The sequence below is a fragment of the Lutra lutra genome, chromosome 3 (genome assembly GCF_902655055.1).
Source record: "Lutra lutra chromosome 3, mLutLut1.2, whole genome shotgun sequence".
NCBI classification, from domain to species: domain Eukaryota; kingdom Metazoa; phylum Chordata; class Mammalia; order Carnivora; family Mustelidae; genus Lutra; species Lutra lutra.
Window position 1 is genome coordinate 104265009 of NC_062280.1, and position 12469 is coordinate 104277477.

At 42.4% G+C, this 12469-nt stretch overlaps 1 protein-coding gene across 1 annotated transcript in view; it reads left to right on the forward strand.

Annotated features, from left to right (window-relative positions):
- Positions 1 to 5444: 5444 nt before the first annotated feature.
- The window catches only part of MARCO (macrophage receptor with collagenous structure), a 37504-nt gene continuing 30479 nt past the window's right edge, over positions 5445 to 12469 (forward strand). Inside the window, exon 1 of the mRNA XM_047723176.1 lies at positions 5445 to 5650. Within this exon, the coding sequence (XP_047579132.1) occupies positions 5542 to 5650 (109 nt within the window). The 5' untranslated portion in view covers positions 5445 to 5541. The remainder of the gene's footprint in view (positions 5651 to 12469) is intronic.

The following is a 12469-nucleotide window of genomic DNA, read 5'->3' on the forward strand; positions in this document are numbered from 1 at the left end:
AATCACAGAGGTTCTTATTTGCCCAGCAATAAGGTCCTCGGACTTGATTACTCTCCAAAAATCTTCGCACTTGCGCCTCCTGAAGGTCTGCATTGGCGATGCCGACTTTTATTCCCTGTGCTGGTCTGCAATACCCATGGCAAGCAACCAAGGTGAAAATCTAATGGATTTAAGCCGAGAAGGAAATCACTGGAAAGCTATCGGGAGCTCACAAAATACCAGTAAGGGACCACACCATTGGCTTAGCTCTGTTTGCTTGCCCCCCACCCTGGAGTTACTGCAGGTTCCCGCTTATGACTGCAGTGGACTGAATGACAATAGGAAAGAGGTAGTATTGATAAAGGACGTTGAGGTGCCCTAGGAAATTTGCTTGTGTTTTTCCTATGGCTGATTAATACCCTACTGAATGGTTGTACTGCCATTTATTTATCTATTTACCCATTGATAGTCATTGGTGTTGGTAAGGCTTTCTTCTTCTTTTTTTTTTTTTAAGATTTTACTTATTTATTTGACAGAGAGAGAGAGATCATAAGTAGGCAGAGAGTCAGGCAGAGAGAGGGGGAAGCAGGCTCCCTGCTGAGAAGAACACCTATGCAGGGCTCAATCCCAGGACCCAGAGATCATGACCTGAGCCAAAGGCAGAGGCTCAACCCATTGAGCCATCCAGGCGCCCCGGGGCTTTCTTATTTTTAACATTAATCAACAAGTACTTTTTAAAAATTTTTTTAAATATTATTTTATTTTTTATTTTGTTAATTTTTTTAATGTAGTGTTCCATGAGTCATTGCTCGTTTGCTCATTGAAATACGTGCCCTCCTTAAGACCCCTTACCCTGGGCTCACCCATCTCCTACTTCCCTCCCCTCTGAAACCCTCAGTTTGTTTCTCAGAGTCCTTAAGTCTCTTGTGGTTCATCTCCCCCTCTGATTTCCCTCTTCACTTTTCCCTTCCTTCTCCTAATGTCCTCCATGCTATTCCTTATGTTCCACAAGTAAGTGAAACCATATAATTGATTTTCTCTGCTTGACTTATTTCACTCAGCATAATCTCCTCCAGTCCCGACCACATCAGTGCAAATGATGGATATTCATCCTATCTGTTGGCTGAGTAATATTACATGTTAAATATGGATCATATCTTCTTTATCCATTCGTCTGTTGAAGGGCATCTCAGCTCCTTCCACGGTTTGGCTATTGTGGACATTGCTGCTATGAACACTGGCGTGCATGTGGCCCTTCTTTCACTACCTCTGTATCTTTAGGGTAAATACCCAGTAGTGCAATTGCAGGGTCACAGGGTAGCTCTACTTTTAATTTCTTAAGGAATCTCCACACTGTTTTCCAAAGTGGCTGCACCAACTTGCATTCCCACCAAGACTGTAAGAGGGTTCGCCTTTCCCCACATCCTCTCCCACATTTGTTGTTTCTTGCCTTGTCAATTTTTGCCATTCTAACTGGTGTAAGGTGGTATCTCCATGTGGTTTTGATTTGAATTTCCCTGAAGGCGAATAATGTTGAATATTTTTTCATGTGTCTGTTAGCCATCTGTACGTCTTCTTTGGAGAAGTGTCTGTTCATGTCTTCTGCCCATTTCTTGACTTGATTATTTGTTTTTGGGTGTTGAGTTTGAGAAGTTCTTTATAGTTCTTGGATACCACCCCTTTATCTGTAATGTCATTTGCAAATATCTTCTCCCATTCCATGGGTTGCCTTTTAGTTTTGTTGACTGTTTCCTTTGCTGTGCAGAAGCTTTTTATCCTGAAGTCCCAAAAGTTTATTTTCGGTTTTGTTTCCCTTCCCTTTGAAAGAAGTTGCTGTGGCCGATGTTGAAGAGGTTACTGCCTATGTTCTCCTCTAGGATTTTTATAGAATCCTGCCTCACGTTGAGGTCTTTCATCCATTTAGACTTCAGCTTTGTGTATGGTGTAAGAGAATGGGTCAAGTTTCATTCTTCTATACATAGCTGTCCAATTTTCCCAGCACCATTTATTAAAGAGACTGTCTTTTTTTCATTGGATATTTTTTCCTGCTTCGTTGAAGACTTGTTGTTATTAAGCTCCATTGGCTTGCCTGCTTGCTGTGGGTTCCGATTGTTTTGAACACTTGGGTTTGTGCTGGTGATTTTTAAATCATGTGTTACCACGATTGCCCTAGCATTCAGCTAGAATGGGGCTGCTCAAGAATTCCTGATCTTCCCAGTGGCCCATTGACTAAACTAGTTTGGGGTCAACTGATTCATAGAAAGCCCAGCTCTGCCGAGACCATGAGGCTCGGGGTCGCCTCTGCTTGGGACTCCAGCCCCAATCCTCCTGTCTAAAAGAGCACTGTGACACTTGGTTGTCACTCTGGAGAACAATGGAACTTGATGTAACTACATCAGAGCCACTCTGAACACACATTTAAACTCTCCAACCCAATGATATGCACTTTGCTGGAAAAATAAAGCAAAACCCTGCATTTATTGAACAGCATGGTCCCAAAGGCAAGTCAACCATTTCATCTGGTGCTCAAGAGAAGAAACTGCTAGATCCTTATTCCCCGGAGATAACAGTGTCTGAGTGGAAGACACTTAGGAAGAGACTGTACGATATTCCCCCAAATTGTGTGTCTTATACTTTATGGGAGATTTAAGGGATTTTTAAGGGTGACATTGACAATGCAGGAGTTACACGTTACATGCTGGCTTGATGGAAGATGCCATTCTACTGGTAGCCCTTTCATTTATAAACATGCTTATGGTTTTATTTTGTTTGACCCTCATGCCCACCTTATGGGCCAAGTCAACTACTGGTATTCCATTTTGCAAATGGAGACGCTGAAACACAGAGTAAAGAGCAGAGCCGAGATGAGGGAGAGCAAGTGATGGGTCATTCCAAGTGCACTGTTAGATCCCATCTTTTTAAAATTTTGTTCATCATGAGCTTTTGGCATTAACTTTGATTTTTAAAATACTCCATTAAAATGCTACCTACCTTGATACTGAATCTTTTACACCCCAATCTAGTGCCTTAATTGCCTTAATCTAGTCCCAGCCCTGCAGGCTGGATGGATTAGCCCGCATCCTATGAAATACCATTTACTGCATGTCAAGAATGGATAAATATCAGTAATTGCGTATATTTCAACCTCATGGATCATTCCAGAAGGGAGTCCTGAGGGCTCCCATGGGTCCCTGCGCTACATGTGACTGCTTCATTTTTCTGTGCAGAGGTCCTTAGCCAGGTTGCACATTTTAACTAGCCTTAGGGTTTTTATGAAAACCAGAATCTCAGGCCAGGGATGGAGAAATGGTAGGTGTGTTTTCAAAAAACTCCTCCAGTGTGAACCTCTGCATTACAGCCTTTGGATCAAACTAGGCTTAAACCAGGCTGTAGAGGCAGAGTGTCCTGGATTCAAATTCTGGCGGCATCACTTTCTAACCACAAGATATGAGGCTATTATAAGTTGTTGTGAGTGGTGAGTAATGTGTATAAATGCCCATCACAGTGCTTGATTACCTACTAAATCCTCCATACCGGCTAATGGTTCTAGGAGCTACTACTTTGTGCTGAGGCCCAGAGAAATGAAGTAAGACACCACAGTCACCCAGCAAGTTCCTGAAAGAGTTGGATTTGTGCCCCAGTTCTGTCTGGGCTGATAACTAGAGCCAAAGCCACCATATTTGATGTCCACTAAAAGTTCCGTCCAAGGCCAGCGACCCTCCATCACTAGCCCACTGCACTTCCAATGAGCCCCGTCCCCATTGTCCTGGATGAGGACTGCTTGTTGCCAGAGCCGAGCTGCCCAGGCAGGGAAAGGAGACATTGCGGGGAGATTCCCCTCCCACAGGGGAAGCCCCCTGAAGCCTCTATTACCTCCAATGGCCGGCCACACTTCGGACAAGAATGGCCAGCTGTTTCCATTTCCTCACTTCCAATTCCTTTAACCTTTTCTGTGCTGGTTTCTGCTCCTAGGACCTCAGCCCACAGCAGGGACTTCCTGAATGTTGAAACCACGGGTGTCACGGGGACCTCTGCCTTGGGGGCACCGCCAATCACTCTTCTTCCTGAGTTTCTTGCCCTTTCTGTTTTCAGCCACACCACAGGCCAAACAAAGTGAGTGAGTGGGACCCAGCCTCTTCCCTGACCACCTCTCCTCCTCACCTCTCAGGTTCCAACAGCCCCAAAGTCTTGCAGCTCCTGCACCCCAAAACCCTGCCTGGGAGGCTGCCCTTGCCTACCTTTCCTGCCTCGAAGGTCCCACAGCCCCATGTTTCTCTCCAGGCAAACCCACCCCCTCACCCTCGGTCCTCCCTTGAACTCAGAGCTGACCAGCAGCTTTCTCGGGGTATTCCCACCCCTGGCCCCACTGCCTCCAGGTCACTTCCAGCCTCTCACATGACAGCGAGTTTCTAGAATTCAGCTGTATCCACATCCAGCCTACATACCACACTGTGAGCTCCTTTAAGGCAAAAGCCGTTGCCTTCATCTCCCCGGAAACCAGGAGGCTCATGGCATCTCTAGCAACCACAGGACCTCAGTGCCCTCAGCCCGCCAGGCGCCATCTTAACCACCAATGGACGTGATTTAATTCATTCGGCCAACACAACAGATAATAACCCCAGTCTCCCTTATTTGACAAACAAGGAAATCGAGGCCCCCAGAGCTTACATGATGTTTCTACCGTGGTACAGCAGCTGTGGGGAGCAGGTAGAATTTGAACCCAAGCCTCTGAGCTTATAGGGTCTGCATGTCCACTACCACGCTATGCGTCCCTTCTGGCAGGGAACACCTGACAAAAAGGAGCTAAGGTGGGGTTTTGTCCCCTCAAGGAGCTCAGGTCTCACTGGGGCCAGAGAGAGCACACATGTGCCACCCCCAATAGATGGAACATGGGAAGATACACACGAAGTGTAAGCAGATGCTACAATGTGTGGTCTAGAGCAGTGTTTCTCCATCTCCTACATTCTTCACCTGGAAAGCTACTTCAGCTATAGATCTGGATTCACTGGGATGGGACCCGAGACTCTGCATTTCTAACAGGATCCCAGGTGATACGAATGCTGTTGTCTAAGGTCCACACTTTGAGGAGAAAAGATGAATTCTAAGGCCGAAGTAGGTCAGAGGAGGGAGATTTCAGTGTGAACTGCAGAGGTCCTGGGACACTGCCCTGGGTCTGGCATGATGGCGGCCCTTGGATGGGAAGAGGGGAGGGAGAGAAACAGATCCCCTGGGGTCACCCAACTCCCTCTTCTCAGGGGCCTGGGAGTGAGGGGTGTTTCCAAGGACTATTGACTTATGCCCCAAAGCATAAGTCACTGCCCTTAACAAGCAGCTGCGACAAACAGGAGTTGCACATGTGAATAGCCTGTTTTTGCAACATGCCCAATTCTGATTGTGTCAGGAAACATTTTGCAAATTCAGAAGTCCGAGCCAAAGGGAAGTGCTGTGTGGTCTCCAGTGAGCTGCAGTAGTTAAATGAGAACAATCTTTTCCCAAGTGGTTCCTCTTGAGGACAGCATTTCTGTTGGCTCCAGAACTTTGGGCCATCTATAAAGCTTCACGATGGAAAATAAGGAAATTCTCAAGGAGGAAGAGTTCCTGGCGAGCACTAGAGAAAGAACAGCCATCAACCAAACCGTATTCCCTGCAATGGAGGTCTTTGAAATCAATGGTAAAGTACTGCTTCCCAGTAATGACATTGCCTGGTGATGTACTTTTTTTATTGGCAACATAAGAATAGACAAGGTAATAGGAAGCCTTGGTTTGTACATAGACTCTCACTAATACATTTCTGGAATGCTTCAATATGGAATTCATGTAATGTTAGGAAGAGACACTATATCTTTAGCGTATAGTTGGGTTTTTTTTAGCTTCACAATAAATTGTATTACATTATGTGCCCTTTGGGCCACCTGGGTGGCTCACTGGGTTAAGCCTCTGCCTTCGACTCTGGTCATGATCTCAGGGTCCTGGGATCAAGCCCTGCGTCGGGCTCTCGGCTCAGCAGGGAGCCTGCTTCCCCCGCTCTCTCTCTGCCTGCCTCTGTCTACTTGTGATCTCTGTCTGTCAAATAAATAAATAAATCTTTTTAAAAAATATGTGCCCTTCGATTAACGCTAATACTTATCACACGCCCTTCCCTTTTGTTAGTGTCTTATTTTGACACACAGGTTGTACGACAAAATGGCAAAGCAGCCCAAGAGGGATGAAAAAGTTCCACAAACCGAAAGCCAAGTGCCACATACTTATTTAACGTAATGCCTTTAAAATTCTTTAAGGTGACTTCCGTTGTATCAGCTGTGTTGATCAGGGAGTGCTTTCTTCATTTCGTGCTGACTAGGATATGTTCGTAGCTTCATAATTAGTTTGTCTTAGATTCAATTCAGGTTTTAAAAATTCAGGCAACTCTGTCATCTTTATTTTTCTCCCTCATCCTTCCATAGGTGATGCATTTTTTAAATCTTCTAGAACTTAAAGTCACCGGGGAGTATTTTCCATGGGGGATCTCTGATTTCCTATGCCAGAATATCCTCTAGGAATTGCCTTCCAAGCTGATGAGTCATTCCCACTTCCAGTCTTTTCTGGAAATCATATGTTCAGATCAATTGCAGTTCTGTCCCTCAGCCTGAACAGTCCCTCTCACCCAGTATTTGAGTGGGTCACTGGCTGGAATTTAAGGGGGTACAAAGATACAAGGTTGAGTATTCTGCCCTTAGGGATTTGCGGTGTAGTAACAGAGAATGTGTGACTCCAATAATTGTTGGCTATTCAGGGGCGCCAGGGTGGCTCAGTCAGTTGAGTGTCTGCCTTCAGCTCGGGTCTTGATCCCAGGGTCTTGGGAGCGAGTCCCATGTCGGGTTCCCTGCTCAAAGGAGCCTGCTTCTCCCTCTGCCTGCCGCTCCCCCTGCTTGTGCTCTCTCTCTCTCTCTCTCTCTGATAAATAAATAAACAAAATCTTTTAAAAATATGTAATAATTGTTAGCTGTTCAGAACTTTGGGGAATGCAGCCTTCTGGATAGGTGACTTTTTAAGTTACTGAAAATGTGCAAGCAAAGTCAGTTGATCAAACATATTCAGCTCCTGCTGGGCATTGCTCTTGGCACCGAGGAAACACACAAAAATACACGGGGAGTCCTCAGTCATGCCGGCGGTGGCAGGAGATTGGCAGGATCAGGCCACCTGTAAACTATCTCTGTGTAAGCACAGGACAGATAGATCTATGGACAGATGCAACCCGGTCTGACCTGGAGGTCAGAAGTGAGACCTCTTCTAAAGTTTAAAGGATAAAGGGAATTAGTGAAAATAAGATGCTGGCTGGGAGTAATAGAAGATCACGGGTTTATTATATATTCCTAGGGAATCTTTAGAGATTACTCACTATCGTAGATATTGAATGAGTTAGACAGAGAGAAATGTGGCAGCAAGAGGCAGTGGTTATAAGGATGGAAAAGAGAGAATGTTCTGGAAAGATATTAGAAGTCAAGCCAATAGGACTATAATGGTGGGATAAGGCAAGTGAGGGGGAGGCCAGATTTCTGACTTCAGTTATGGATATCATTAACTAAAACACTAACCAAAAAACAAAACAGCTTGGTTAGAAAAAATATTCTTCTTTCTTTCTTTCTTTCTTTCTTTCTTTCTTTCTTCCTTTCTTTCTCTCTTTCTTTCTTTCTTTTAAGATTTGATTTATTTATTTGAGAGAGAGAAGGAGAGAGCATGAGCTGGGGTGGGGGAAGGGCAGAGGGAGAGGGAGAAGCAGACTCCAGGCTGAGCAGGGAGCCTGACATGGGGCTTAATCCCAGGACCCTGAGATCACAACATGAGCCAAAGGCAGACACTTAACTGACTGAACCACCCAGGTACCCTGGAAGGAACATTTTGCTAAATACATTCACAACTTCCAGTCTTCTTAAACAAAGATCTTGGAACATATGGAACTTTCTAGATGAATTCCATTATGGACAGTACTCACTGTGAGGCTCTGTAACATAGTGACCCCCTCAGGGCTTAACTGAAATAAGTAAAACTACTTGCTTCAGCACTAAATGGCTTCAAGCATCTTCCTTTCTTTCTCCCACCCTCCCTCCTTTCTCTTATTTCTGCTGAAGATTGCTTTCATTTTCTGAAGAGGTTCGACATACTGCTCCTTTCGCTGCCCTGAAGGTCCAACTAAGCTCCAACTCTTTCCTCATGGACCAGTATATGCAACATCTTACCCCTCCAGTGGGACATTTGGGCTTGAATGAGAGGGTCTCCATTTGTCCCCGATGACAATACCCTTCATCTGTCTGGACCTTTCCCCCTGAGCCCTCAACTATTTCAGGCTTCACATCTCACTTCTTGATATGTCTTCCCACCAATTTCAATCTGAAGAACATGCCTCTTGACAGAGAGAACCCCCCAAAAGACAGATAGAGAAGTTGTTGCTTGTTTGAAGTTAACATTAAGCCCTGGTTCCCAGCTCTGGGTCTAACTGTCTCTTCTTCCTGCTAAAAAGATAATTTTAAACATTGTCCCAATAGACCTTGACCCTGGAATCAATTCACGGTCACCCTTGTTGACGTGCTCAGTGTCACTTCAGGTCCTTGTTCTGACTTTGTTTTTTGTCATGTCACTATTTCTCAGCACCTTTTAGATGTCCTGCTTTACCCTAGCATTATTTTTTCCCCTATCCTTTTGTTACGAAATAATTATAGATTTCCAGAAACTAGCAAAAAAAAAAAAAAAAAAAGTAGGGAAGTCTCTGTGACCCCCAGTGAGGTTCTCCTCCCAGTGAGAACATCTTGCATAGCTACAGTTCGCTATCACAACCAGGAAATGGATATTGCTACACTTTATGGAGCTTATTTCCATTTCATTCGTTTTATAGGCGTTCGTTTGTGTGTGGGAATACAGTTGTCTACAATTTTACCATATGCATATATTTGTGTCACCATCCCCAATATCAGAATACCAAACTGTTCCTTCACCGCGCCAGTCTCTCATACTGCCTTTCTAGCCACACACGTCCCCTCACTCCTCCACCAGCAATCACTGTCCCCTGACAATCGCCAATCAGTTCCCCATTTCTATAATTTTGTTGTGTAAAGAATGTTATCTAAATGGAAAAAGTATGTAACTTTGTAAAGATTGGCTGGTTTTCACATAGCACGATTCCCTTGAGATCCACCCAAGTTGTTGTATGTATCAGTACTTATTTTTATTAATGAGTGTTTTTCGCGAGTATTATCCCACGATATGAATGTTTCACAGTTTGTTTAACCAGGCACCCACAGAAAGACGTTTGGGTTGTTGCCTGTTTGGGGCCATTACAAATAAAGCCGCTGTGATTGTTGATGTAAAAGCTTTTTTTGTATGAGCCTAAGGTTTCATTTCTCTAGGATAAATGCCCCAAAGGGCAATTGCGGGATTCTAAGTATATGTTTGGTTTTAGAAGAAGCCCCGATCTATTTTTTTCCAGTATGGCTGTGTCATTTACGTTCCTACCAGCGATATACCATAGATTCAGTTTCTCTGACTTCCTGGGAGCAGTTGGTATCATTACTATTTTATTTTAGCCATTCTGATATGTGTACGATTGTGAGATCTTATTGTAATTTTGATTTGCATTTTCCTAAGGGCTAACAATGTTGGCTATCTTCTCACATGCTTTTTTCCCATTTGTATATGAAATGCCTCTTTGTGTCTTTTGCCAATGTTTAATGGGATCATTTGTTTTCCTATTTCGTTTTGAGAGCACTTTATTCAAAATACAAGTCCTCTACTGGATGGGTGGCTTGCAAATATTCTCTCCCAGTCTGTAACGGGTCTTTTCATCCTCTTAACAGAGTCTTTTTCAAAGGCAAAAGCATTTAACCCTGTGGAGGCCCTACCTAGCAATTTTCCCTTTTATGGATTGTGTTTTCGGTGTCACATCTAAGAACTCTTCACCTGGCCCTAGGCCTCCCAATTTTTCTCTTATGTTTAATTCTAAAATTTTTTATAATTTCTCACTTTATAATTAAGTCCATGGTTCCTATAATATATGTATTATATACATATACTTGTATATATATATAATATACGTAATGTATATATATGTAATATACATATGTAATATATAGGTAATGTATACATGTAATATATATGTATATACTTGTATATACAATGTATTATATGTTTGTAGTATGTATTATATGAATGTAATACATGTAATGTATATATTATATTGTATATGTGTATATAATAGGTATATGATATGTATATGTATTTGTAATATGTATATATATATTTATATTTACATATATAAATAAACAAACAAATCTTAACCTGAGTGAAATTCAGGTCAAGATTTGTTTGTTTATTTATTTATTTTTTTTGCCTGTGGGTGTCCAGTTGCTCCAACACCATTTGCTGAAAACGCTGTTTCCTCCATTAAATTACTTCTGTAACTTGTCAAAAAAAAACCCCAGTTGGTTATAGCTGTGTAAGGACTATTTCTGTGTCCTTTATTCTGTTGCATAACTCTGTATGTCTGTCCCTCCTCCCATCCCACACTGTCTTGATCACAGTGGCTCTATTGTGAGCTTCAACAAGTCTTTATTCCTCACATTTTATTCATCTTTTTCAGGATGATTTTAGCCATTCTGTGGCTTGTCCCTTTCCAGGTAAATTTTAGCATGAGCTTATCAATACCTAGAGAAAACCTTGCTGGGATTTTGGCGGAGCAGTGTTATACCTCCAGATCAGTTTTTGTTTTTTTTTTTTTTTAATATTTTATTTATTTATTTGACAGACCGAGATCACAGGTAGGCAGAGAGAGAGGAAGGGAAGCAGGCTCCCCGCTTAGCAGAGAGCCAGATGCGGGGCTCGATCCCAGGACCCTGGAATCATGACCTGAGCCAAAGGCAGAGGCCTTAACCCACTGAGCCACCCAGGCACCCCGAACTGACAGTTTTTAATCAGTATTTTAATCAGTATTTTATAACGTTCAGCATACAGATCTTATATACATTTTTTACCTTTATACTGAAATATTTCATTTCCTTTGGAGTGACTGTGAATGCCGTTATGTTTTAATGGTGATTTCCACTTATTTGCCAGTGGTATATAAAATGGGGCTGAATGAGAGAGTGAGAAGAGACATCCTTGCCTTATTCCCAATCTTCAGATGAAATGATTCTGTGTCACCATTATGGATAATGTTAGCTTTAGATATTTCTTAGATGCTCCTTTTAAAAAAAATTTTATTCATTTATTTATTCAAGAGTAAGAGAGTGAGCAAGTAGGAAGAGGAGCAAAGGAAGAGGGACAAGAAGACTCCACACTGAGCATGGTGCCCAACATGGGGCTTGATCCCATGACTCTAGCCAAAATTAAGAGAGTCAGGCACTCAACCGACTGAGCCACCCAGACACCCCCGAAGCTCCTTTTTTTTTAAGTTAAGGAAATTCTCTTTTATTTCTAGTGTGCTGAGAGTTTTTATTATGAATTTATTATTTTTTATGAGAGTTAGAATTATGAATTTTAATTATGAGAGCTTTATTATGAATTTGATTTTGTCAAGTGTTTTTTTCTGCATCAGTTGTATGGTTATGTGATTTTTTTCTTCCTTTAGCTCATTGATATGGTTGATCATATTGATCAATTTCTGGGTATTGAACCAGCTTGTATACCTAGAAATTCCACTTAGTAATGGTATATAGATTCTTTTTATACATTGCTTGATAAGGTTTACCAATATTTTGTTAAGAATTTTTGTGTCAGGGTCACCTGGGTGGCTCAGTGGGTTAAAGCCTCTGCCTTCGGCTCAGGTGGCGATCCCGGGGTCCTGGGATCGAGCCCCGCATCGGGTTCTCTGCTCGGCAGGGAACCTGCTTCCTCCTCTCTCTCTGCCTGCCTCTCCGCCCACTTGTGATCTCTGTCTGTCAAATGAATAACTAAAAAATCTTAAAAAAAAAAAGAATTTTTGTGCCAAATTCCATGAAAGACACTGATCTTCAGTTCTTTTCTTTTGCACTGTCTTTGGTTTTCATTTCAAGGTAATCCTGACCTCCTAAAATGAGTTAGAAAGTGTTCTCTACTCTTCCATAATCCATAAGAGAGTGGGTAAAACAGCGTTACTTCTCCTAAAGCCTTGATAAAAGACTCCATTAAAATTATCTGGGCCTGGATATTTCTTTTTCAGGAGGTTTTAAGTACACATTCAGTTTATTTAATAGATGTAGGTATTCATATTGTTTAATATTGGTTGAGTCTTGGTAGTTTGTAATTTTGGAGAAGTTGGTTCATTTCATCTAAGTTGTGAGCATGAAGTGAGTAATAGGATCTTATTTTCTTGGAAGGGCTGCAGGATCTGTGGAAATAGCACCCGTTTTGTTCCTGATATTGGTGATTTGTGTCTTTTTCTCTTTTTCTCTTCATCAGTCTTGCCAGAACTTTATCAATTTTATTCAAAGAATCAGCATTTTCCTCTACTGAGCTTTTCTTTTGTTTTCCTGTTTTAAATCTC